Here is a 26,992-nt window from a genome sequence, read left to right on the forward strand (position 1 = left end):
TTTATTCCCTTAAATAGTTATTGGCTCATTAAATTTGTATTTTTTTCACTCCTTTGTATATCCATTAGGAGAATTTGTTTCATTAAGTTAGAGCATACAAGCGATTAAACGAAAAAGGAAATATAAAGTAAGTAGTATCAGAAACAAAAAGGCTACATTTGAAGAAGATCCATTTTTTTGCATCCAAGAGGAAGCATAACATATGCCAGCATCCTCATAGATCCAAAGGGCCAACAAAAAAACTGATTTTAATGATACAACAACATATAATCAAGAAATGCTATATGGGCTTGTAAGCTCTGGGAGGTGCAGACTTCAGACGAACTGTACAATCGATATATTCGACGCCTCAAACTTTCCACATCCGACCTGTGACCCTCAGCTTAAGCTCCTGACCACTACCGGCAGAGAAGTAGAGTGCTAAGTTCCTTGGAATGATCAGTCCGTCTTGGCTGTCGCGTACTTTCCTATGGCTGTCGCGGATGCTCCTTGGAATTCCTTGCCACATGAGCTTCCGCCCAAATGCCCCAACTTCTAGAGTGTAGTTGAACTTCCTGGCATCACTGTCCTCCCCCATGAAACGCACGAATGCCATGTAGGCAGGTGCTGTTCCGAGCAAGAAAGCCTCAAAGTGTAAGCAGAATTGTCTTCCAAAACAGTTGAAAACCTGCACAAAGATGAGACGGGTAGGCAACTTGGGTTTCGACTTGCAGTATTTGTAGGTCAAGCATAGATCATATATACAAGTTCTACTGACAGAAACGCGAGTTTTGAGGCTATGGGAGTCGCTAAATTCTTCTATCAGCAGTTCTAAGGGTCCTAATAATTAACTCTCTCTACCGATTCATTATACTAACCTGAATGGTTGAATTATGTAGTTAAGGACTTACAGTTAGCATCCATGTAGCGTTTTCGATTTCATGGGGGTTCGACTTGACATATCTGTGGTTGAAAGTGCATCCATCATGCATATCAACTGAGTGATCCTCCTTCAAGTGAGCCATGAGAAATGGAATGTCACCAGTTACACAGCACTCAGAGCTTGCATAAGGACAGGTGTAAGGCTGGAATGGGCAATGTTTCTCATGCTTGGCCTTGTCATAATATGGAAATAAATCTTGACAGCCTAAGCTCTGATATCGGCAGGGAAGCTCCATAGATTCGGCCACCTTCTCCAAAGCTAAACACCTTATGTTCCCTAGCTCGAAACGGCAAGTTGGGCAGCACTTATGAACTCTTTTGCAGTTTGCACACAATGTGTGACCATTTGGGCACTGCATAGAATTGAATAACTTTTATTAAACAAAAATTTCACACCTCATGTTTCAAGTTTACTAATCTATTAGGGGAAAAAATGGAAGCCAAGAAGGAAACAACAGGATCAAGTGTCAATGTAAGGTAAAAAAATTTCATTTTGCAGACATGTTTTAACTAATTAAAATCTACTGCAGAAGAAGAGTTCAAAGTAAAAACCTGATGAATAGGAGGATACATAGAATCTGCACAAGTCGGGCACTGAAGCAGCTCATGAACACCATGTATGTTGTGTTTCTCTGCCGGTGACATACTAGTCTTTACAGTACCACTCTCTGCCTTCATCTTCAACGTTTTATGATTCATCTGTTTTGGATGTGATTCGACAACCTCTTTGAAGGCACTACTCCCTGGTGCCATGAGTGATGTGGAATCCAAGATTATTCCCAACGCTGAGTTACTTATTTAGCTATCTATTCCCCAAATCACAAATATAACCTGCCAATGACAATCAAACAAGAAGAACACCGAGATTAGAGAAATGAACACATCCGGTTTTTAGCTAAATTGGTTTTTGATCGGGAAGAAGAAGTGTGGCAAAATGGACAGAGGACACTGATGTTAATATATATTCACTTAAAATAGATGGAAACCTATGTAGCTAAATAATCATCCCTGACCTAATGATAAAGAAATTATTTCCATTTCCTCACATTTGGTGGGGTTTGGTAGATTATAAAACTAACTTATATCAGATTAGATTCCACCACCAACCCTAGGACCTCAATATAAAATCAGAAGAAGATAAAGCTTTCTCTTTCAAGAATATGGATTTGTTGCTTTCATGACATGTATATGAAAACGACTCTATGAGTGATCACCATGAACAGAAAACACGTGTAGAGAGTTTCACATGAAACTTTATTCTCATTTCAAATTTTCAACTGACATGATTTCCTTCACCAAGATAAAACAATATGAAGGTAAAGATCCAAACTGCAAGGCTTTCCAACAACAAAGAAATGCAATAATAACGATGCCATAGAGACCAGGAATATGGAAGACAGCACCTTCAAAGGTCCCAGCTTAACACAGCTCTACATATGAACTGATAGCTGAACAACCATTTCAACATTATTTCTTCACCATCCCACAACTAATATTCTGTGTCTACTAAATATATAAAACTTGAATTTTCAAATTCATGGGGTTAGCTGTTGACTACCATCTATTGGCAAAGCTACAAAGGAATAATCTTCAAAATTCTCTCACAAATTCACTATATTTACACACACCAAAACAGATTGAAAAGAAGGATAAGGATTAAGTAAGAGTAGAAAGAAGAAGAAATTACTGCAAAACTACTAGTCTACTTCCATCCTCAATCATTATGCTGCTCTCACTAACATTCTGATTTGTGCTTAACCTCATTCCACCAGCAGTATGTATACATGTGAATTATGAAGTAACACACAATTTTAAATTTCCGATGGGCTCAGCATCAGAGGAGGGAGAAAGAATACCCAATGGGCTCACTTCAAATCCACCTTCTCACTCTATTTTGCCTTAACCAAACATTTTTCATGTGTAACAATGCAATATAAAACCCAAGTATAATCCTTATAGGAGAAGGAACAACAATAAAAACAAGCTTATATCACATTCCCAGAAAGGTATAGTGCTAATATTAGAAAGAAAAAGGAAATAAAAAAATTCCAACACGGACAAAACCAGAAAATTGGGGAAAAGGTCAAACAAGAGAGATGCTGATTTGACATTAAATCCGTCAAAATTCAAACAAAAAGTTTGAGTCTTTTTATCTCTATCAACAAACCAGACAGCCTTGAGCGAAACAATACAAATAAACACTAGCTCGAGATCTTCAACATCACTGTCTTTATTCATCCCATTTAAAGCTTAGAAATTTCACACCTTTTCTCCGTTCAAAATCAAGAAACCGACAACACGAGTTTCGATTTTCACTGTTTTGAAATGCAAAGAAGAGACAACATTTTTGCAGGAATTAATGTTCATCACCTGGGTTGGAAGAAAGTGAAACGGGCCATGCAGCAAGATGCAATTGTCTTATACTTTGTCTACAGAAACTAAATTCACATTTTGTATTCAGTTCTTGTCATCTAACTCAATTTCAACCGAATGGGAAAAGGTTTTTATTTGGTTATACTTAGGGTGTCCACTATAAGGTGGACACCTCCAATAGCTCCCAAATTTTATAATCAACTTTCATTTTATTAATGTTTCAAGTAATTACGAACAAATTTATCGGGATATACGTACGTAGACAAAGTCAACTATACGAATTAAAAATAAAATAAAATTTAACTTTAAATTAAAATACAAATTCAAATTAAAATTAAAATTAAAATTAAAATTAAAATTAAAATTAAAATTAAAATTAAAATTAAAATTACACACTACATTGAATCTAGTACAAATCACTACCAAGTTTACCCAACGCCACCACCTCCCCTACGTGCCCACACTTCTTCAATCAAATCCGTCTGCAGTGTGTTATGTGATGTGGTCCTGCGCATATCCGCGAAGCGTTGGATCAAATATTCATTGCTCCGTGGTACACCCATCTGGATGGGCGCGGAGGCGACACCGTGACTTGTACTGTAGTGAGAGAAATTTGTATAGATGTTGTATTGGAATGGTGTGAAAATAATGAATGGAGTGGGGTGTATTTATAGGTGAATTGAAGTGTAAAAATAAAAAATAAAAAATTCGGAAAATCGCCAGCCGCGGCGGTTGTCCTCCGCTATAGGAGGCGCGCCTATAGGGACGCACGCCGCGTCCTCGCCCCGCACGCGGCTATCCCGCATCCGCCGCCTCCCTCCCCCCTCGCCGCGTCCACCTCCGAGGCGGACACCCCCCTCACTATGATAGCCGCGCCTTTCGCCCCCCTCCGCCCCCAATCGCGGCGACCGCCGCGGCGGAACTATAGTGGATACTCTTATGGGGTCAAGACAAAAGGGATTGCAGTTGTAATTGTTGGTACCTGAGCTACTTAAATATTTCAAAGTTAAAATTCAATTTGAAAGAGACTGTAGAAGGAGGCGTATTTAATTTCGAAGAGACCGTAAAAGTTAAATCGTCCGGACATATTACCACTATCCACCCGCTTATAATTATACTCCCTCCGTCTCATGTTACTTGCACTTATTTCCTTTCTGGGCGTCCCAAGTTATTTGCACTCTTTCCATTTTTAGTAAAAATTATCACCTACAGCCGTAATATTTGACTTTGTATATCACTCATTCCTTAATCTCCGTGCCGAAAAGGAAACGTTCAAGTAACGCGAGACGGAGGGAGTATTAATTACAATATTAATTTAAAATAAACTAAAACTATCTAGAAATGTTACTCCAATATTAGTTTAAAATAAACTAAACTATCTAAAAATAGGTCGCGTTTTATTTGTTGTAATAAAAGTAATTTTCAATCTTGAATGCAATATTTATTAAAATTGTCTAGCACAACATACATAATTTTATCGATATTAAATTTAAATAATAATACAAAGGTATAAGTATATCAACATTTTTCTATTGATATAATTATATATTTGCACTGATACATATAAAATTGAAAAGGTTACATTTTTCGCAATCAAAATGATATTTGGTGTATGGTTGAAGACAATTATATTTCAATTTTAAAATTATGTCTAATTTCTTTAGTATTGTAATTTGGTTTGTAGAAATCATTTACTTCTTTCGTCCCACTTAAAAACATGTCTTCATTTCCTTTTTAGTTTGTATCATTCAAGATGTTCATTTTATATTTTTGGTAATAAATCTTCTCTCTTATTTACTTATTAAAATATTCAATCACATTTTTCACTCTATTTTATCACACTCAACTACTTCATCTAAAATCATGTGTCATTCAAGAATATGAACATCTTAAATGGGACGGAAGGAGTACCTTTCAAAAAAAATTTATTAAGCTTTTAAACTAACATTTCATTCCTGTGAATCGACACTCGAAATACTACACTTGACGGCTGATGCTATATTATTGCCGACTACAGTACTGTTGTAGAATTAGAGCCATTTTATTAACTTGAGATACATTGTGCAAAGAATTAGAAACTCTAAAATTACACATCGCATCAGGCCACAAAGGCACTCACCCAGCGATTTTGCTAGAGGCGGTTGCCAACCACCACCTAAGGATTTGACATGCATATTTGAGCGTCCTCGGATCGAACAACGATGTCAACGTGCGCAACTCATCCGACGTGTTCAACCAGGTTTTAAACGGTAGAACATCGAAGATATCATTCACGGCCAACTACCGACAATACAACATGGGTACTATCTCGCCGATAGTGTCTAATTGAGGTGGCCGACCTTCGTGAAGACGCTCAATATGCCACAAGAACCCAAACAAATTCTTTTTGCACAATGTCAAGAGTGTGCTCAGAAAGATGTGGAAATAGCGTTCGGGGTTCTACAAACACGATTGAACATTGTCAAAGTCCTGGGTCGTATGTGGTATAAGCAATACCTCACCGACATCATTTTTGCGTGTATTATCATACACAACATGATAATTGAAGACGAAGGGTCGGGTGTGACAAATTGGTTCAACGATGAGACCCCCGACAACTCCACAACAAGCAGTCCCCCAAGCCAGGGTGCCCACGCACCATTCCGCGAGCACATACATCGTCGGGCACTGGCACACAATTCTGCTGCCCACATCCAACACCAGGAAGATCTAATCGAACACATTTGAGTGAGATTTGGTAATGAGTAGCCGAAGCCTTTCGTTTTAAGATCTGTATTGTATCATGTCTAATAAATTGTAATTTTAAGATTTCAATTGCGGAATTTTAATTTTACCAATGATATGTTATTTTTATAATTTTAATATAATGTTTAATTTAAATTAAATCGGTTGTGTGAAAAGAAACAAAAAATGAAGTAGCGAGACCATGAATAGTGAAAGAAAGAGATAGTTAAGTGATGAATGATTGTAAGCGTTGTCTCTTCGATAAGGGATGAGATAAAATGTCATGTATAACCCATAAATATTTTAGGGACGAGTTAGATAAAGGATGATTGATGTGGATGCCGTTATCAATCCTCCCTGCCACGCCAGTCGTAACGAAATTTATCACTACCTCAATCTAATAAAAAGAAAAATAATCAATATCACTTTCAAACTATATCAAAGATTCACTTTCTTTGATTTTCTCAATCAAATTCTAGTTGAGTTTCATGCCTATCCCTTATACCAAACATGCCCTTAGAAGTCTTATTAACACCCACTTTCTTTGATTTTCTGAGTCAACCGAGTTTTATGCTATCCCTTCCATACCAAACATACCCTAAAAAAGTCTAATTACATGATAACTCAGAAAATAAAATCTACTACTAACATCCCGGTTTTAAAGCAGTTCCAGTGCCCCAACTTAGTGGACTGAGATATTAGAGTGTGTTGCTGTAACATTATGATTTTTTGAAATTTCAAATAAAAATTTGGCCTATCCAAACATTGATTTACCTTTTTCATGAGAGGGTAACATCAAATAAGAAGGCAATGATTTAAAAAGTTAATGAAATTAGGATTACATTACCTGGCACTGTGGGGCCCAAGTGTCCGAATTATTGGGCTAATCAATTGGGCCTCCTTGTCTAGATAGATGCGAAGAGCCTTATTCAACCGCCTGAATTTTGCAATCACCTTCGATAATTATGTATGCAAATTTAGATTTCGATTTCTGTATTGGTCAGGTAAAGCAACCAATGCAGCTTACATTTAAATTTTAATGTCAGGTTGAATTTGCTCAAACTGCTATGACGAATTTTGGATTTCAAAGAAGAATTTTAGAAACACGTTTTAAACATATAAAAGTCTTATTTAACAGGTTCATGAGTATCGCATAACTTTGAACAATATTTTAGATACAGCTTATTCTTCCGATCGATCAAAATAGAAATTCATATTAGTATCATACTCCTTCCTTCCTTCCTATATGGTTGGGAAAAACATATCACTTATACTGATAGGAGTAATATACATGGTTGGGAGTAATATTTTAGCTCTATGAAATTTATTCCCATCAAAAATATTTTTCATTTACCCGCCCAATATTGAAAATAGAAATCGCCACCCTGCAGCCGCACTTTAATCGCCGCCTCTACCGGTGCCGCCATGGAAGACGATGACCAGAGAGTGGTAGATCTGGTAAAAGAACTAGTGCAACGCTTACTCTACACGTCCAACACTCAAAACCCTAGCGCATCCGCTCCTACCGAGCAAGACTACAATCAAGCCGTCAAATACTCGCTCCGGATACTATCCAGCCGCATGACGCCGTCCATTGCTGTGGACGATGCCGCCATGGCGGAATCTATCAAGAGGCGTCTTGCCACCGCCGGTAAGTCCTCCGAAGCCCTAACATTTGCCGATCTGTACTCGAAATTTTCTTTGAAAAACGGGCAGGGAAGCGTGAAAAATAAGTGGTCTGTGCTGTACTTGCTGAAGACTATATCGGAGGATCGGAAAATTCGGAAAAACCAGTTTCCTAATATGATTTCTAACGGATTTTTAGATTCTGCATTGGCCGGCGGGCTACCCGCATTACATGAGAGTGATGGGCGGAGTATTAGTTCTGGGGGGTATGCGAATTTGAATAAGAATTCGAAGGTTGGAGGGTTTGGCAATGGTTTTGATTGTTTCAAGGGTTCCTCTGACTCTGTTAGGAATTTGAGGGGTTTGAGTAACTTGGAGAAATTGGAGAGTGGCGAAAAGAATTTAGGTGCTAATTTTGATAACTTTAGTAGTTTGACTGAAAATATGCAGAAACTAAAGGGTTTGGGAGATAAATCCAGGGGGTTCAATACAAGAGAGAATTTGGAGAAACACTTTGGTGGAGGGATGTTGCTGGTATCTAAGGACCCTGAAAATATCCGTGATATGGCATATAGGGAGTTTGTGGACCTGATAAAAGAGGAAAATGAGGTTTCCGAAGTGGTTTTGGTGAGAGATGTTTTGTATGTGTGTCAAGGGATTGATGGGAAGTATGTGAAATTTGATGAGAAGGTTGATGCATATGTGCTTCCGGAGTTGGTTAAGGTGCCCAGAGCTACTAGGATTATGGCCCAGAAGCTCTGTGAACTTGGGTGGCTTTTTAGGAAAGTGAAGGGGTATATAACAGATAGTATGGATAGGTATCCAGCTGAAGATGTCGGGACTGTTGGACAGGCCTTTTGTGCTGCATTACAAGATGAATTGTCAGATTATTATAAGTTACTGGCTGTGCTTGAAGCACAGGCAATGAATCCAATTCCATTAGTTTCAGAAAATGCAAGCTCAGGTAACTATCTTTCATTGAGGAGGCTGTCAGTTTGGTTTACTGAACCCATGGTGAAGATGAAGCTTATGGCTGTTTTAGTTGATAGCTGTAAGGTCTTAAAAGGTGGTGGCATGGCTGGGGCTATTCATATGCATGCTCAACATGGTGATCCTCTTGTGCATGATTTTATGAACAGGTTACTCCGCAGGGTATGTTCCCCACTCTTTGAAATGGTTAGGAGTTGGGTTTTGGAGGGGGAGCTGGAGGATATCTTTGCAGAGTTTTTTGTCTTAGGTCAACCAGTAAAAGCAGAATCTCTATGGAGAGAAGGTTATCAACTCCATGCATCTATGCTTCCTACTTTCATTTCTCAGTCCCTTGCTCAGCGCATCTTAAGGACAGGGAAGTCAATTAATTTCCTTCGAGTTTGTTGTGATGATCAAGGCTGGGCAGATTCTGCCATTGAAGCTGCAGCTGCAGCTGGGACCAGTACTAGGAGAGGTGGTCTTGGTTACGGTGAGACTGATGCTCTTGAATCTTTGGTTACAGAAGCAGCAAAGAGGATAGATAGGCATTTGTTGGATGTAATGTTTAAACAGTATAAGTTCAAGGAACATTGCCTTGCAATCAAGAGATATTTACTTCTTGGGCAAGGTGATTTTGTTCAGTACCTGATGGATATTGTTGGTCCAGATCTGTCTGAGGCTGCCAATACCATAAGCGCATTCAAGCTAGCTGGATTACTGGAAAGTGCAATTAGATCATCAAATGCCCAATACGACGACCCTGATATACTTGATAGGTTAAGGGTGAAAATGATGCCGCATAACACAGGGGATAAAGGCTGGGATGTGTTTTCTTTGGAATATGATGCTAGAGTTCCCTTGAATACTGTTTTCACAGAATCTGTTATGTCTAGGTATCTGAGAATCTTTAACTTTTTGTGGAAGCTTAGAAGGGTAGAGCACGCACTGATTGGTGTTTGGAAAATGATGAAACCAAATTGTGTTACTTCTCGGTTCTTTTCTAAGTTGCCCCAGGCTGTTAAATTGCAGTTAATATTGACATCAAGGAAGTGCCAAGTTCTCTGGGATGAGATGAATCATTTTGTTTCAAATCTACAGTATTATATAATGTTTGAAGTCTTGGAGGAGTCTTGGTCTGATTTCTCAAAGGAATTGGAAGCAGCTAAAGATCTTGATGACCTACTTGGGGCACATGAAAAGTATCTTTATTCAATTGTTGAAAAGTCTCTTCTTGGCGAACGGTCCCAAAATCTTAGCAAGACACTCTTTGTTTTATTTGATCTCATACTGCGCTTCCGAAGCCATGCAGATCGACTCTATGAAGGCATATATGAGCTGCAGTCAAGGTATTGATTTTCTTTTGCACCTCTTTTCCCAATAAAAATTATAGAATATGATTTGTTTTGAAATCCTCTTTATTGATTTGAGCTATTTGTGTAAAAAATGTAGAACGATGGACTCTACTTCTCGTGCTAAAGTAGGAGAGAAGAAAGTTTCTAGTAACAAAACTTCAGACCAGGGTCCATGGTTAGGTGAAGGCAGGAAAGACATAACAAGACGTGCTGGGGAATTTCTCCAAAACATGGCACAAGACTTGGATGCTCTTGCAAAGGAGTACTCAACTGTCTTTGAGGGTTTTATTTCTCAATTGCCCATACAACAACATGTTGACTTGAAGTTCCTTATGTTTCGATTGGACTTCACTGAGTTTTACAGCCAGTTTAGACCCAGCAAAGGCCAGAAGCTTTTGTTTTAGTATCTGACTTTTAAGAAAATGCTGAAGAGTTCAGATTATCTTATGCTCGTTTGAGTCTATCTTTGCTGCAGACTTGTGAACCAATGCTCTTCCTTATGCTAGTTTACGTTGGCATTGCTTGTACAGTGTGTTGCCTTTACAGGTGTGCATGATATATCTTCAGATATGCTTGTCCTAATGGTTTCTGGTTATATTTGTGATTGTTGATCTGAATCTTTCTTTTCCATAACAGGAAAGGATTCCAGTTTAAGAAAGACACTTAGCTTGGTAGAAAAGAGGGAGCTGAAGGTATGACTCTGTAGCCAGGTTATTGTGCCATAGTCTATGTGTATTGTATTGGTTTGTTGGTTTTGTTTTGGTTATGCAAGCTTAATGTTAGATGGCTTGTAGATCTATAATTGGTGGTTGCTTTGTTGTTTTTTCTATTCTCCAATATATTTGTGCCAAGCTTTGTCACATTGCTTCGTTGTATTGGTTTGCTGATAAATAGGTGGATGATTTGTTGTGTTCTTATCAATTCTCCCTTTGCCCTTATAGAATTACCTCTATGCTGATCCTTGGAAGGTTTCTCTCTATTCTTCTTTCGCCTCTCTCTCTCTCTCTGAGTATCAACCAACTGTTTAACTTGAATATCTTTTAGGGTGTGAGAATTTGGTAATTCAGGGATTTTTTTTCTCTTCAAACATTACACCTTAGCATAGGTGCAGCATGAAATGCTTCCCTATCTCTGCATCAGAAATGATAAATTGCACAAGTGATAACATAGCTACCAGCAAAGGTTGGCCATCGAGGGCAGGTGACAGCAGTTCTGAGAACCCCACACTTTTAGATTGGAAGGAAGTGCCATTCATCTGAGATGCACCGCCGCCGAAAACCTCTATATTCGTCACAAATATTAAACTTCAGAGAATTGGCTATTAATACAATGCCTTTTAGATTCTCAAACATATCTAACCTTTATGTACAGTATCCGGTGTTCTTTTTGTGAATTATATAAGGTTTCAAGTGTAGCCTCCTTCTGCAACTTATACAAGCACCATATTATGAAAATAATTTGCCAGCTTGTTATGTTGCTTTGTACACATATACTTTACCTATTTATAGGCGGCAAAATAAGTAGTACATTAATTCTGATTGTTTCTCAACTTTTGGTGCGCAATGTTTGTAAACAAATACTCCTATCACACTGGAAATTGAGCAACCATAATTCCACTCAATTGAACAATAAAGAAACAAAAAATTGCATAAAGGTTCTGAGACAATGCTATTCATGAATCGTGATTACACTCAAACTGATCCTTCTTTAACATTAGTAGAGGAGCAAAGCTTTCTCAGATTCAAACTTCGTCCAAACACAACAAAAAGTGGCAGTGATACATCTCTCACTGTCACCGCCCAAGTTAAGAAAAACAGCAGAAAGCGGTCTGACTTCAATATACACATGTGACCCTGTCTCACAACACTTCAAATTAGAGAGGTCTGAGAGTGTTTTTGACCTTGTTATATCAGAAATGTTCCTAACTTACGTTTCAAATTATCAATGCAACAACTACTCCATTAGAAGTAAGAAATCCATTCATTACATTACATTACATTACATTATAAGAAGGCAACAGCAATTTACACAAAGCAAGCAGGAAACATGGCTGCACAAGTGAATATCGTACCACAGGGGCTGTCCTTGCAGTGATCCCAAATCGACCGTGGCAAGCTGAGTCATTAGGCCTGTAAGCTTCAACCTTTCATCAAACACATACAATGCATAAATTATAACCAGTCCCAAAACCAAGTACATACATGAAGCGAGCGATTACCTCAGTTATCTGGAGGACGACGTCGTCCTTCTTGAGATGCCTCCCCAGCAAACGGGGGGGCAAGATCAAGGGCATCAATCTGGTAGAAATCACGACTCAGGATGGGAAAATTTTCCAAGAGAGTCGAAGAGATTGATGTTGTAGGCCGTATTTGCTCCTCTTGTTTGGGTTTTGCTCTTGCTTTTGTTTTAGTGTTTGTGTCGAGTGCAGAGCGGGTAGATTTTCGTATAGCTCTGACTGCCTTTATGGGGTTTGGAATGGTTTGATTGTTGTCCATTCGTGATGAGAGAAGATTAGTTTGCCCAAAGAAGCGGAGCTGAATTTTGATCGAAACAACAAACATATGTAATGGAGGAGGGTCTTCTCTTCTTGAATATTGAGTCATTTCACTGAGTAGCTTTCCAATTTTAATTTTAGTTTCAATTTGTATTTATTTATTTATTTTTATATTTGTAGAGTTTGTGAGGCATGTGACTTATAAAAGGAGTAGTAGAATATTTTCGCACATAAATATTCAGATTATATTTTTCTGTTATTGTCGCTAAAAAGGGTTTTGATCTATGAAAAATTAGAATTAAATACAGAAACGCAAAACAAAATTATACGTAAGGCATTTTTAGGTCATTCTAACAAAAGATGATCTAAAATGATTTTATCATGACTTTAAACCTGAATTTTATAATATGACATAAAACTGTGTAATAATGACCACGTGTTTTTGGTTAATTATTGACTATTATGTCACTTAACCTTAGGCCCAAGATTTATGCTGCATTTCTGTATTTAGATGCATTCTTGTTTGGGTTATCTCCCAATAAATGTATTCTTATATGCCTAATTCTTGTATCGATAATCATCTTCTCTTTGTCGCAATAAATATGAAACATTTAATTTCCAACATAAGATTTTAAATAGTGTTATTTTATAAGTTAATGAAAAAAGAGTTAAATAAGAGAAATGATAATATAAAAAAAAACTTTTCATTTTTATTGGATCAAATCCAAGTATTTTGTTTCTTTTAAAGAAAAGAACATGTTAATTTGAGTACAATGTATAGCTAGGTTTCTTACTCCTTCTAGATCATTCTAAGAGCAGAATTTCCGCCAAAAAGAAATGGAATTGTTCACATGAATCCAGACCTTTCTATTCACAGATCTTTGTATAAATTCATCTCCCCACCGCTCGCCCGCCGTCGCACGCCTAAATCAACACACACTACTCTCACTCACACATCTCTCTCTTCAATCCGTATCTCAATTACTTAACCATGGCGAGATTGGGCGAAGGGGACAAGCGCTGGATCGTCGAAGACCGTACCGACGGCACCAACGTCCACAATTGGCACTGGGCCGAAACCAATTGCCTCGACTGGTCTAGGAAATTCCTCGAGCACCTTCTGTGCGACAAGCCCATCCTCTCCGGCGAGGGCAATCTCTACATCAAGATCAACAAGGTCGAGAAGCTCGACGGAGAGGCCTACGTCAATGTTCGCAAGGGGAAGATTATCCCCGGCTACGAGTTGAATTTGGTTGTCTCCTACTATGCGGAGGCCAAGGATTCCGATGGGAAATCGATTTTGAAAACCGAGGGTTCTGTCGAAGTTCCCTACATCTCCGACGAGAACGCCGGCGAGGATCCCGATTTGAGAATCACTATCAAAGACGATGGACCGATTGGGAAAACGCTCAAGGAAGCGTTTGTTGCGAAGGGGAAACCTTTTGTGTTTGCGCAAATTAGGGCATACGTTGACGCAATGGCAAAAGGTGGGCCTGCTAAGGAGGATTTGGAAGTGAAGAAAGTCTCCGTGAAGAAGCCTGGCTCTGAGTCTGCTGCTGCTGCGAATAATAACGGGGCGGCTGTGGCTGCGACTGCCGCCGTGAAGGAGGTGAAGAAGAAGGTGGAGAAGAGGAAGGAAGGATTTAAGACGATAACGATGAGCGAGAAGTTCAGCTGTCGAGCGAGGGATTTGTTTGAGATTTTAATGGATGAGAATAGGTGGAGAGGGTTTACACAGAGCAATGCGAGGATCAGTAAGGAGGTGGATGGGGAGTTCAGCATTTTTGATGGATCAGTGACAGGGAAGAATCTCGAGTTGCAGGAAGGGAAACTCATTGTTCAGCAATGGAGATTTGGGAGCTGGCCTGATGGCATCACATCCACGGTATAGTGCAGAAAAACCTTGAATCTCTGTTACACTACTTTATTTGCGACTGATGATTCTCTTTTACTAGCAACTGTGGATTACATGTGTGTGTTTTGCTTGTATCTTTCTGCAGCTGTGAATGCTAGTTTAGTTCTATTGAATCTTGTTTAGAAATTGAAAGCGTCTGCGTAGTTTACGGTTTATTGGGTTATATTGCTAATGTCCTTGAGTTTTGACTAGAGAGTGTGTTTGCGTTAGGCTCCTTATAAGAACTGTGGGAAGTAGAAGCTGATTTTGAAGCTCACTATGTAGATTTTGATAGATATGATGTGCACAGGCACCAGAAAATGATTTGGCATTGTTTATAGGAGAGTTAGGAGGTCTCTCGTCTAGTTAGTACTATGATTTTTGGATGCTGAATGAGCTAATTTTTATCAATCCTTGTTAGTATGCAAACTGGAAGCTTTTGTTTTTCTTGATACACTGCACAGGCATAATTGTCTGAGCAATGGTGATAGATAGATGATGATCAGCTATTACTATCTTACTCTGAGTTGGTTGTATATATTGATTCGATGATGTTGTTTGACAGATTGGAGTCTGATCTTATAAACTTTATTTCCCTGCAACTTTGTTGTCTCTCTGATAAGCGATTTGCTCATGAATGCAGGTACGTCTTGCTTTTGATGAACCTGAATCTGGGACTACTGTCGTCAAGCTCACTCACACCGATGTACCAGAGGAAGACAGGTTAGTTTCTTGAGTGATTGATAGTATTTCTGTTGGCTTCAGCATTTCCGTTTCTTAAGGTTTGTTGATGCAGGTATGGCAATGCCACCGTGGTTGAAAACACTGAGAGAGGATGGAGGGATCTCATCTTCCACAAAATACGGGCTGTTTTTGGATTCGGCATCTAGAATATGTTTGCTTTGAGACACAATTGTGGAACTAAACTATGTTGTGTTTTTTTCATTTACAAACCAGGATGTGAGATTAATCAAACTGATGATTGATTGATGAAATTTGATGAAGTGTTTGATCAGAATGTAATTTTGATGCTTTCTCCGGTTACTTTGCACACGATAATGTCGTTATTTTTGAGATTTGATCGTTATTACATAGTTGCATCTGGTCCAGCCCTGCTAATGCTATTGTGTAGTTTGTAGCAGTGCACTCATCTCGGCACTGCTAAATTAATTGGGATTCATTTTATTGAAACAGGTATTTACATGGCCTACATTTACTCGCATAATCGCTGTTACATAGGTCATGTGTTCGCAATTTAGTTTACTCAAACTCTGTCCGACTCCTATCACTTCATCTCTCCCCGTCAACAAGTGTCTTTTTTCACAATCCCATAACACCAAAGCAACACAAATCATATTTTCAGTCAGGTCTAGCCTGAATGGTTGGCAATTTCTTCACCAGGGGTTCCGTCAAAAATCAACCCTGAACTGAGTGTCTTAACACAAATAAAAATGGAAGCACAAGTATGGGAGGCAAAGGGTGGAGGTATGCGGCAGCTGGAGATGGCTGCCAAGAAACCCTAACAAATTTTCATAAACAAAGTCAATTAGTAGATAATTAAAATCCGCTTCACAATAATAAAGCAAGTTTTCATTAAGAGCATCCACAGTGGGTTCGCCTGATGCATCGGACGTGCTATCGTCCGCCACTGTAGCTATGCGGACGATGCCTGATGCATCGTCCGCAGAGACGATAGGCCATGGAACACGCATCAGGCGTGCTATTGTCCGCCCCATTGCAGGCAATGCGTACGATAGCACGCCCGATGCAAATAAATAAAATGCTTAGGGTGGACTACATGGCGGCCTATAGAGCATCCCACTGCAAGTGAAATGAGTAGGAGGATAAAATGCTAATGTGGCGGAGTATAGGGCGTCATATAAGGCGGACTATAGGGCGTCCCATTGTGGATGCTCTAAGGTACTTTTGATTTGAGTTTAATTATTCTGAAATTAATTAATCTATCCATTAAAATTAATTTTATAATTTATTAAAATTGTGAAACTATCAAACATCTTATTAAAATTATCTTAGATATAATTTAATCATTAATAAAGCCCACCCTAGTAGTTGATCCTATATTATACTAATATCTACTACTACCGAACAGGAACTCTATCGATAACTATCTTCTTTTTTTTTTTGTTTTTTAAATATTATAGATAGCACATAAACATTAATGATTATGATAGGCGACGACAAACTGATTTTTGCTCAATCCTTGTGTATTTAAGTTTATCATAGGCGATTCAGTTTGAATTTTGAACTTCCATTGGTCTTTACTCCTATTAATTTTATGTGAATTAAACTCGATATCTATCAGCCCAATCTAGTCCAACACCAATATGAATCTAGTAATGGGCCTTTCCCCTCCTTTTTGCAACTTTATTTGGAAAATTTACCTGGCCCATGTACGGATTATTTCTCTTTTGTATTACTCCATAAAACAAATCAAACTCTTCAAGTTATTTTATAAACAGGCTTATTGGTGTAATCTCCATATATAACTACATGCTACTCTTCAGGTAAAATATGGTATTTCTTTAATTAATACTCCCTCCGTCCCGTGTTACTTGCACTTATTTCCTTTCTGGGCGTCCCAAGTTATTTGCACTCTTTCCATTTTTAGTAAAAATTATCACCTACAGCCGTAATATTTGACTTTATCTATCACTCATTCCTTAATCTCCGTGCCGAAAAGGAAACGTTCAAGTAACGCGGGACGGAGGGAGTATAATCAGTTACCCCAAAGTTGAATTCTTGACTTAGACCTAGTCGCCTAGGTTAAAGATTACCTTTGCGGCTTTGCATGCAAGATTTCTCTTAAATAATTAAAAATTTAAATTCTGAGATTTCAAATATACGTTTTGTGTTATGAGTTGCATCTTGAGGTGATGAATGTTCATTTCGTACAATTTAAATTTGAATATGGATTTAGTTAATAAGGAAGTAAATTAGACATACTGGATATACTAATCATGAAGGCATAATAAGAGCATCCGCAATAGCGGACGTCGGGGCGGACGTCCGCTATTGCGTCAAAAACGACGGACGCGGACGTCGGCGACGGATGAGAGGTCGTCCGTCGGTTTCTGCGGACGTCCGCTATTGCGGTGACACGACGGACGTCCGCACGGACGTCCGAATTTTTTATTTTTTATTTTTTAAAAACTCTATATATACGGCTCATTGCAAACTCTATATAGATTCAAACTAGACTTCGTTCGGCTAGCGGCAAACTATACAGATTCAAGGGTATAACATGTATTTTGTTTGAATCATTTTTTGGTTTGGGATGGTTTTTTTGGTGAACTATGTATTTTTTTTTTAATTTAAATATGTATGTTTTTTTTGAAATAAAGTGGTTGCAATTTTGACGTATTCGTGTCGAAATTTTAATTCCATAAAATTACATATTTGTGAATTTTGATTATTGTGGATGTCCGCCTGGATGTCCTTGGGAATGTCTGCTATTGTGGAGTGGGATGTCCTTATGACGTGGCAGTATTGTGGGATGTCCTTATAAGATGACAGGAGGTGTTTTGAGATGTCCGTCGGAATGTCCGCCGGGACATCCAGCCCTATTATGGATGCTCTAAGCATAGCACAAAATCAAAATGTGGGTCGGTGGAATAAAGTCGTTGGATAGATGATGGAAATAATGTCAAGTTCGCAATTTATGAAATTGGGCCCAGTTTTTGCTGGTTCATCAATAGTCACTGTCTCAATCCTACACATCTTTGAAAACATATGCTATTTTAATTTATTTCTTCCTCTTATATATATTGGCCATTGAAATATAAAAATAAATATAATAATATCTCATATTATCAGTATACATCAAGAATTTAATCTACTATATAAGTCTCATAAGCTTCTCCTCCTATCACCAATTAGTTTTAGGAAGGAACCCATAGATTTCTATCATGGTATCAGAGCGGGTTGTCAATTGTGGGTCATATTATACTGACCCAGCAGTATAATTGGGCTGAAAATTTGGGCCAGTAGTCCAACCGATCGAAAAAGTTCAACCCCTTTAAGGTGAAAGATTCACCTTGAAGGATTTGAGGGAGGGTGTTGGCAATTGAAACATAAAAATAAATATAATAATATCTCAAATCGGTGTACACAAAGACTATATATATAAGTCTCATAGATCTCTTCTTCTATCACCAATTAATTTTAGGATGGAACTATGAATTTCTATCATTATAACTTTTAATTTTCTGAATTTTCACAATCTCTTTATTCCAAATCGAATACATTTATTTAGTCTGAATTTTGATCGCATCTTACTTGTATGTCGTACAGAAAAAACACAACATTGGTTAATTGATAGTAGTAGTACTATTTAGAGGGATTGGCATTAGGCACAATGTTTCCGTTATTATTTATTTACCAATTTTATATGTGAATGTGACATTTGTTTTCAGCTCCAATGAAAATTTTCAAATAGAGCATTTATGTTGAAGCCAAATGGATATTTAGTATTTTGGAATAAATAACAAACTCTAAGCAGGCTCTGCATTGGATTTTTTCAATGATTATAAATTTAAAAATAATCAAAACCGGACCAATTATTTTTATGAATTTGTGCCATCTGGATTGTTTTATAGTAGATCATTGCTGTAATGGACCGTTCAATTAATGTAGCATTATCGGTAGACTGATTGAAAAGCCGCTTTACAGTTTACACCAACATTACACAAATCCCATCATTTTTTCCCCGATAATTTATTGTAATTTCCTGTTTAAATTTTATGAAGACAATTAATATTAAGGACAACAAGTAGATAAATAACGTACTAACAAAATGTTTCATTATTAAAAGGAGAAACGAATTATTTGTTCATAACAGCATCCACAGTGAGACGGATGTCCCGGCAGACATCCCGACGGACTTCCCAAAAACATATTCTGCCACGTCATAAGGACATCCCACTGCATAATAACGGACATCCCACTGCATAATAAAAATTCATAAATTCACCAAATTAAACAATTTATGGAATTAAAATGTCGACACGAATACAGACGGAGAAAGTGCAATGATAATTTCATTAAATAAAAAAAAGTACATTTCAACAAAAAAAGTCTAAACAAATTACATTATAAATATCAACGACGACCCCTCCGCGTCCATAGCTCTTCAATTATATCGTTCTGAAGTCGAATATGGGCTTGTCGTTGGCGCATGTCGGCAAATGCACGAACTCGATCGGCCTCTTCATGGGGTATCCCCATACGTACATTGGAGGTGGCCACGCCGTGGCTTGGACCGGCAACATCAACATCATCATTGGCCTAATCAGTCAGTGCTGGACCTTCATCTTCGACAATCATGTTGTGCATGATAATACATTCGTACATGATATCAGCGATGCTGTCAATATACCACAGCCGTGATGGACCCTTCACTGCCGCCCATTGAGCTTGGAGCACACCAAATGCTCGCTCCACATCCTTGTTCGCTGCCTCCTGACGACCCGCAAAATAGATCTTCTTTTCGTCTGTTGCACATCCGATCGTCTTCACAAAGACGAGCCACATAGGGTATATCCCATCTGCCAAATAATAGCTCATATTGTGCTGGTTGTCGTTGGCGACGAAACTGACGGTCGGACCAACGCCCATGCACTAGTCGTTGAAAAGGGGCGACGCTTGGAGGACGTTGATGTCGTTGTTCGACCCGGCTACTCCAAAATACGCATGTTAAATCCACAGCCGGTAGTTAGCTACCGCTTCAAGGATCATCGGGGGATTCTTGCCCTTAAAACCGGTAGTGAACACCCCTTTCCAGGCGGCGAGGTAGTTCTTCCACTCCCAATGCATACAATCTATGCTGCCTAACATTCCCGGAAACCCGTGCTGACACCCGTGCATATCCATCAGAGCCTGACAATCTTCGTGGGTAGGCTTCCGAAGATACCTATCCCCGCATATCACCCTAACGCCCTCACAAAAATACTTCAGATATTCTCGGGCAGTCGTCTCGCCGATGTGGAAGTACTCATCGAACATGTCGCCCACACCTCCGTATGCTAGCTGCCTGATTGCAGCAGTGCACTTCTGTATGAGCGTGTGGTCGGGTTTACCAGCCGCATTCTCCCTAATCCTGAAATACTCGTATCGACGCTCTAAAGCGCCCACGATACGTAGAAATAGCGGACGATGCATCCTAAAATGTCGCCTGAACATGTTCTCCCTAAACCGCGGCTCCGGAGCGAAGTAGTCCTCATACAACCGACGGTGTGCAGCGATGTGGTCCCGGGGTACTATAGTTCGACGATGGATGGGTCGAGGTACCGCCGGCTACTGCTGCTGCTGCAAGGCCGCTTGTATCGCGCGATTTATCTCCCTGTATGTAACGACCCGCAACTGTTATTTAATTCACCGGCGTACGTCATCAGCACCCCCATCACTACCACCCGCACCACTACCACTACCACTAGCCATTTTGGATATATAAACTAAACGTAGAGAGAGAAACTCGTTAAAACAAGTGGTGCGAATGAAATGAAGTTCAACGAGCCGTATATATAAAGTTTTTTTATTAAAAAATTAAAAATCGGGACGTCCGTCGTGGCACTACAATGGCGGACGTCCCGACAATCGTCCCCGAAATGCTGCGGAACTACGGTGTCCGCAACGCACGTCCGCGTCAGCCTTCCTGCTGCCTAATGTGTTAGTAATTCTTGTGTTCATCTAATGAGCGCAGCGGAAATTGCATACAAGAATAACAGATCTAGATTCATAATCATATTGCAAGTTGAGCATGTAAAACACAACGAAACTAAATCTTACTTGTTGTTGTGTTTTCTTCTACGATTGTGTCCTGCAAGTTGAATCCACTACTATCGAGGTCCACGTGTATTCCAATCCGATGCAGGAACTATCCCGGTACAATTGCTTCGTAGAAGAAAGCTAGGAATTCTCTCTACAAAGCTTTACGTATTTTCTCTCTAATATTACGATCTTTCTCATCTCCCACAATGGATAATAAATAACCATTATATAGACAAAGAGTCATTAGGGTTTCATGATTGTTGGGCTTATGGACTAATTATAATTGTAGCCCAACTATAATTATTTAATCCATATTAATCTAATCTAGCCCATATCCTTTCAATCTCCCACTTGGACTAGCATTAGATATAATACGCAGTTCCAACTTTGTACCCTTGAGCGGATCAAAATACACTTATAGTGTGACCCTTTAGGCCCTCATTATCGACGACGATCTAATCGAAGTCTGCACAAAACTCCTAGACTGCGTTGGCAGCGTAGCTTGATATATGAAGGACGTTTACGTGAATTCGGTAAACAAGCCTTTACACAAAGTTTATAGTAACATCCTTTCATTCACGAACCACCCGATTGAGCCTAAGATTTGTCATGTGTCATCCAAATAGCTCAATCACTTTATATCATCTTTATTAAATGACCCATTCGATCATATTCAATTACTTTAATTGAATATATCTTTGCATTGGCCAATGACTTAATGGTCAAGTAATATAGAGAATTTGAGTGTTCTCTCGAAATTCTAATCGAGGAATGAATCTCATTCTTGGCTCAACTACCATTTCCATTTATCTTATGATGTACCCAACACAAGTCCGTGTCTTAATCCTCCGAGGGGAGGCAAAGCGTTGTACAAGGTCAAAGCACACCACTCAACAAACAAAATGTGTAATGACCTCAGATCCAAGGACTATTACATACTTCATGTACTAATAAACTGTAGACACTCAACAAAACAATTTAATAGTATGGTATACCAATACTCTCCAAAGTATACCATGTGTCCATCACGAGTATCTAATATCTCATAGTTGTGAGAACAACTACATTCTCGAAGAATGTGATGCAAACCCCATGCTAACCTATAACATATCATCAATATCCCATTCTTGATGATCATTGGTTAGGGCTATTTTAGAATTATACTATATCATTAATGTCTCACACCATTAACGACAGTCATAATTCAAGGGAACAAATATTTAGAATAAAATCAAACATTTAAAATAATTATTCCAATAAGTGCACAAAACCCATAGAAAATAAAATTTTCATATAATGTGATCAAGTAATATTGTCTCAACACAAAATGTTTCTAAGACATATAAAACTGTAACTCCCACTGATTCAAAGCCATCTACCAACATGCATAACACCTAAGCTCTCAAAGTGCTTGTTGTGTTTTGCTATACATAACGGTTTGGTGAAAGGATCAGCCAAGTTATCATCAGTGGGTACTCTTTCTAATTTTATGTCGCCTCTTTCAATTATTTCTATGATCAGATGATATCTTCTGGGAACATGCTTGTTCCTGTTCGTAGATCTGGGTTCTTTTGCTTGCGCAACAGCACCAGTGTTGTCACAATACAAAGGTATTGCACTATTGGCACTCGGAATGACACCCAGTTCTTTAACGAACTCTAACAAAGCAACAGCTTCTTTGGCAGCTTCAGATGTAGCAATATACTCGGCTTCGGTGGTGGAATCGGCAGTTGTACCTTGTTTGGAACTATTCCAACTCACTGCTCCACCATTGAGGCCAAAAACATATCCAGACTAAGACTTATAGTCGTCATGGTCTGTTTGGAAACTAGCATCAGTGTACCCAGTAACTGATAACTCTGGTTGTCTACCATAGACTAAGAAATATTCTTTAGTCCTTCTAAGGTACTTAAGAATAGTCTTAACGGTTTTCCAATGTTTCTCACCGGGATTTTGCTGAAATCTGCATGTCATGCTAAGCGCATAGGCCACATCTAGCCTAGTAGAAATCATGGCATACATAATAGATCCTATAGCTGAGGCATACGGGATCCTTTTCATGTTGTCTCTTTCTTTGTCATTAGAAGGACAATCCTTCTTTGACAATACAATGCCATGTCCCATAGGAAGAAAACATTTCTTAGAATTCTCCATTGAGAAGCGCCTTAGCAACTTGTCTATGTAAGTGGATTGTGATAATCCCAACATCCTATTCGGTCTATCTCGATAGATCTTGATTCCAAGGATGTAGGAAGCATCACCCAGATCCTTCATCATAAAGGAACTAGACAACCATCCTTTCACGGATTGCATCATGGAACGATCGCTTCCCATAATCAAGATGTCATCAACATATATGATAAGGAAGACAACGTTACCATTCTCGCGTTTACTATAAACACATGGGTCCTCTTTGCTTCTGACAAAACCAAACGATTTGATTGTTCTGTCAAAACAAATATTCCAACTCCTCGAAGCTTTCTTAAGTCCATAGATGGACTTCTTTAGCTTGCACACTGCATTCTTTCTTTCGATACAAAACCTTCTGGTTGTGTCATATAGACATCGCCTTCTAATTCTCCATTGAGAAATGCGGTTTTCACATCCATTTGCCAAATGTTGAAATTGTAGTATGCAGCAATTGCAAGTAATATCCTAATGGACTTGATCTTAGCAACTGGCGAAAAGGTTTATCATAGTCAATGCCTTCGCGCTGACTATAACCCTTCGCCACTAACCTAGCCTTGTAGGTTTGTACTTTGCCATCTGCATCTCTCTTCTTTTTGAAGATCCATTTGCAACCTATGGGGTAAACCCCATCTGGCAAGTCAATTAGTTCCCAGACTAAGTTGAAGTACATCGAGTCCATTTCAGATATCAAGGCTTCAAGCCACTTCTCTCGATCGGTGTCTGACACCGCCTCGGTATAGGTCTTAGGCTCATCGTCATCTAAATCAGCTTCATCATCTTGGTTCTCAACCATTAGATTCAGTCTCTCAGGTGCACGACGAATCCTTCTAGGCCTATTGAGTTGGTTTTCTTCTGGCTCGGGCTGTTCATTCTGAATGTGAGTAGGTTCAGATGTATCACTATGATCTTCTTGAGGTAGAGGTGATGCAACTATTGTATCATCTTGTATTTGATGCATCTCATTGTCTTGAGGAGGTTCTTCGAGAGTCCCTCTAAGGTCTCCTCTAATAGTATTTTCCCCTCCCAATAGATCATCAAAAACTCCCACTGAGTTATTGTTCAAACCATTTGACAATACATCATCCTCATTGTTAACTTGTGGTTCTTGAATTTCTTCAAGATCTACTGTATTTTGACCTTGTTCCTTGGAGACATAACTGTCTTCAAGGAACGTCACATTCCTTGATGTTATCAACTTGTGATTTTCAGTACAGTAGAAATCGTATCCCCTAGTTTGTTTAGGATATCCCACAAAGTAACACTTCTCACTTTTAGATTCCAACTTATCAGTCATTTGTTTCTTAACAAAAGCTGGACAACCCCAGGTCCGCATATAGTTAAGACAAGGCTTTTTGCCATACCATAACTCATATGGTGTTTTCTCAACTGATTTAGATGGAACTCTATTCAGAATGTAAATAGCAGTCAATAAAGCATGACCCCAGAGAAATAAATGAAGACTAGCTAAACTCATCATGGATCGAACCATATCTAATCATGTTTGGTTTCTCCTTTCAGATACTCCATTCATTTGTGGTGTACCAGGAGGTGTCCAGTCCGACTGAATTCCATGCGATTTCAAGTAATCAAGAAATTCTCGGCTCAAGTATTCCCGTCCTCGATCTGATCGAAGAGTTTTTATACTTTTCCCAAGTTGTTTCTCAACTTCACACTTAAACTCTTTAAATTTCTCAAAGGCCTCGGATTTGTGTTTCATAAGATACACATATCCATACCTTGTTAAATCATCAGTAAAAGTAATGAAGTACGAATAACCACCTTTTGCTTGAGTTGGAAACGGTCCGCACACATCTGTGTGGATCAACTCTAGTATATCATTAGCACGCGCCCCTTTCCCAGAAAGTGGCTTATTACTCATCTTTCCTTTGAAACAGAATTCACAAGCACCATATGATTCAAAATCAAATGAATTTAGATAGTCTAACTTTCTCAATCTCGCTATCATTTTCTCATTGATATGACCAAGTCTACAATGCCAAAGATAAGTAGCATTATCCGTATTACATAGCTTAAGTCTTTTATTTTGCACATTGAGAATATCCCGTTTGCATTCAAGCATATATAATCCATTCTCTAAAGAGGCATTTCCATAAAACAATCCATTATTAGAAAACGAGCACCTGCTGTTTGCAAAATGGAAGGAAAAACCTTCGATGTCCAACATCGGAATGGAAATAATATTCTTTGAAATAACTGGAACGAAATAACAATTATGTAAATCTAGTCTATGTCCTGAGGGAAGATCTAATCTATAAGTTCTCACGCGTTCGACAGCAACTTTTGCTCCATTTCCTACAAGTAGGTCTACTTCCCCAGGCCTCACTTTCCTGCTGTCAATTAAACCTTGCACATTATTACAAATGTGTGAACCACAAGCGGTATCCAATACCCAGGATTGTGAGTTATTCATAGACATATTTATCTCAATGACAAACATAGCTGAGCTCCCACTCATTGCACCTTGTGCCTTGAGTTTTGGGTAGTCTCTCTGCCACCCCGTGAAATTTGACCTAGTCAATTTGTTTGTTTCCATCATACACTCATAAGATAAGTTTGACATATTATCTGAACAGAAAATAAAACGAAAAGCAAATTAGAAAAGCATACAAAGATCACAATCGCATCACTAATCAAACAAGGGTTTATTGTATTGATTAGCTCCCACTAATTTTAACATATATTATGTCCCCCAAACATAAAATACGAATTTATATCTAATATAAATTTTAGTGGTCCAAGATCCAAGTCTATATTATTGCAACCTCTGCGATGGCTGATGACTACAATAATATCACCAGGTAGGCCTCCAAGCCAATTATAACAACAATTTTACAATTTTTGGTTTATTAATCTAATTAATATACGTCCATAAATTATTCTGGTTGCGAGGGCTACTCAAAATAATTTAAGCAAGTCAACCCCATCACACGATGTCAACCATGCATCTATGAATGAGCCTAAACCTTGTAGATTTAGAGTAAACGCGAGGGCGTAAAACTCGTGGTCGAAAAGGCTAGGAGCATCAAACAATTGTGATGGACGACGCGTTTGTTTCAAAACAAGACTTATATTTTGTGGGGAATAATTTTGTGATACTAATTTTGTGAATATAATATCCAATATTAAATTTCAAACAATTACTGGGCGCCGCCTACCCAGACATAGTATAACACGGACTACAAATACTGGGCGCCGCCTACCCAGACATAGTATAACACGGACTACACATACTGGGCGCCGCCTACCCAGACAATAAACGGTCTCTAACTACTATAGTTGAAATAAATAAGCATAAAATCAAATAGCACGCTTATCACATAAGATATCAAATAATGCTCAACAAATAAAATCAAATTTTATTCTCTAATTAAATGTGGATTTCATTATATTAATTCTAAATTAATATAATTATACATATTTAATATTAATTCCAAATTAATATTGTGATGTAGAGTATATATTATCATTTACAGATGATAACTATGTCCAAATTTGTTAATCAAATTAACGAAATTAATTCAATCTATATTAATTCTAAATTAATAAATTTTTAAATCAAGTAATAACTCCAAATCATCATCAAGCACATATATTATTTATTATTCCAAAATAATAATATTAACAAATTCTAGCTCATTAATC

At 38.4% G+C, this 26,992-nt stretch overlaps 4 protein-coding genes across 8 annotated transcripts; 2 read left to right on the forward strand and 2 right to left on the reverse strand.

Moving 5' to 3' along the window:
• Positions 1 to 140: 140 nt before the first annotated feature.
• Positions 141 to 3,388, reverse strand: LOC121799081 (E3 ubiquitin-protein ligase SINAT2-like). 3 transcript variants are annotated; one of them, XM_042198417.1, is made up of 4 exons: positions 3,292 to 3,388; positions 1,474 to 1,752; positions 891 to 1,274; positions 141 to 667 (listed from the first exon to the last, which is right to left on the reverse strand). In XM_042198417.1, the coding sequence occupies exons 2-4, from the start codon at positions 1,672 to 1,674 to the stop codon at positions 350 to 352; spliced, it is 903 nt and encodes a 300-aa protein (XP_042054351.1). In that variant the 5' UTR covers positions 1,675 to 1,752; positions 3,292 to 3,388; the 3' UTR covers positions 141 to 349. The 3 variants fall into 3 exon arrangements, with proteins under 3 accessions (XP_042054351.1, XP_042054353.1, XP_042054352.1); XM_042198419.1 differs by lacking the exon at positions 3,292 to 3,388 and adding an exon at positions 2,778 to 3,281; XM_042198418.1 differs by lacking the exon at positions 3,292 to 3,388 and adding an exon at positions 2,609 to 3,281.
• A 3,777-nt stretch (positions 3,389 to 7,165) lies between these two features.
• Positions 7,166 to 11,514, forward strand: LOC121798690 (gamma-tubulin complex component 3-like). 3 transcript variants are annotated; one of them, XM_042197821.1, is made up of 4 exons: positions 7,166 to 9,959; positions 10,063 to 10,511; positions 10,602 to 10,657; positions 11,010 to 11,514. In XM_042197821.1, exons 1-2 carry the CDS (start codon positions 7,444 to 7,446, stop codon positions 10,367 to 10,369), a joined length of 2,823 nt encoding a protein of 940 aa, XP_042053755.1. In that variant the 5' UTR covers positions 7,166 to 7,443; the 3' UTR covers positions 10,370 to 10,511; positions 10,602 to 10,657; positions 11,010 to 11,514. The 3 variants fall into 3 exon arrangements, with proteins under 3 accessions (XP_042053755.1, XP_042053756.1, XP_042053754.1); XM_042197822.1 differs by having other exon boundaries at positions 11,106 to 11,514; XM_042197820.1 differs by lacking the exon at positions 11,010 to 11,514 and having other exon boundaries at positions 10,602 to 10,944.
• Positions 11,515 to 11,529: 15 nt separating this feature from the next.
• LOC121798691 lies at positions 11,530 to 12,564 on the reverse strand. Its single transcript, XM_042197823.1, has 3 exons — positions 12,184 to 12,564; positions 12,037 to 12,108; positions 11,530 to 11,818 (listed from the first exon to the last, which is right to left on the reverse strand). Exons 1-3 carry the CDS (start codon positions 12,256 to 12,258, stop codon positions 11,657 to 11,659), a joined length of 309 nt encoding a protein of 102 aa, XP_042053757.1. The 5' UTR covers positions 12,259 to 12,564; the 3' UTR covers positions 11,530 to 11,656.
• Positions 12,565 to 13,243: 679 nt separating this feature from the next.
• LOC121801172 (activator of 90 kDa heat shock protein ATPase homolog) lies at positions 13,244 to 15,376 on the forward strand. Its single transcript, XM_042200618.1, has 3 exons — positions 13,244 to 14,344; positions 14,997 to 15,076; positions 15,150 to 15,376. The coding sequence occupies exons 1-3, from the start codon at positions 13,451 to 13,453 to the stop codon at positions 15,241 to 15,243; spliced, it is 1,068 nt and encodes a 355-aa protein (XP_042056552.1). The 5' UTR covers positions 13,244 to 13,450; the 3' UTR covers positions 15,244 to 15,376.
• The last annotated feature ends 11,616 nt before the right edge of the window (positions 15,377 to 26,992 follow it).

The sequence above is a fragment of the Salvia splendens genome, chromosome 4, assembly GCF_004379255.2.
Source record: "Salvia splendens isolate huo1 chromosome 4, SspV2, whole genome shotgun sequence".
Classification (NCBI taxonomy): domain Eukaryota; kingdom Viridiplantae; phylum Streptophyta; class Magnoliopsida; order Lamiales; family Lamiaceae; genus Salvia; species Salvia splendens.

What these genes read in the sequence shown, in the direction of transcription:
- LOC121799081 (XM_042198417.1), bottom strand. Translation starts at nt 1,674, where the DNA reads ATGGCACCAGGGAGTAGTGCCTTCAAAGAGGTTGTCGAATCACATCCA. An exon ending in TGTATCCTCCTATTCATCAG is followed by an intron (nt 1,275 to 1,473) that starts GTTTTTACTTTG and finishes AATTCTATGCAG; the next exon opens with TGCCCAAATGGTCACACATT. An exon ending in ACGCTACATGGATGCTAACT is followed by an intron (nt 668 to 890) that starts GTAAGTCCTTAA and finishes ATCTTTGTGCAG; the next exon opens with GTTTTCAACTGTTTTGGAAG.
- LOC121798690 (XM_042197821.1), top strand. Translation starts at nt 7,444, where the DNA reads ATGGAAGACGATGACCAGAGAGTGGTAGATCTGGTAAAAGAACTAGTG. An exon ending in ATATATGAGCTGCAGTCAAG is followed by an intron (nt 9,960 to 10,062) that starts GTATTGATTTTC and finishes TAAAAAATGTAG; the next exon opens with AACGATGGACTCTACTTCTC.
- LOC121798691 (XM_042197823.1), bottom strand. Translation starts at nt 12,258, where the DNA reads ATGCCCTTGATCTTGCCCCCCCGTTTGCTGGGGAGGCATCTCAAGAAG. An exon ending in TCGTCCTCCAGATAACTGAG is followed by an intron (nt 12,109 to 12,183) that starts GTAATCGCTCGC and finishes GTTTGATGAAAG; the next exon opens with GTTGAAGCTTACAGGCCTAA. An exon ending in CTGCAAGGACAGCCCCTGTG is followed by an intron (nt 11,819 to 12,036) that starts GTACGATATTCA and finishes GTTGTGAGACAG; the next exon opens with GGTCACATGTGTATATTGAA.
- LOC121801172 (XM_042200618.1), top strand. Translation starts at nt 13,451, where the DNA reads ATGGCGAGATTGGGCGAAGGGGACAAGCGCTGGATCGTCGAAGACCGT. An exon ending in CTGATGGCATCACATCCACG is followed by an intron (nt 14,345 to 14,996) that starts GTATAGTGCAGA and finishes TCATGAATGCAG; the next exon opens with GTACGTCTTGCTTTTGATGA. An exon ending in GATGTACCAGAGGAAGACAG is followed by an intron (nt 15,077 to 15,149) that starts GTTAGTTTCTTG and finishes TTGTTGATGCAG; the next exon opens with GTATGGCAATGCCACCGTGG.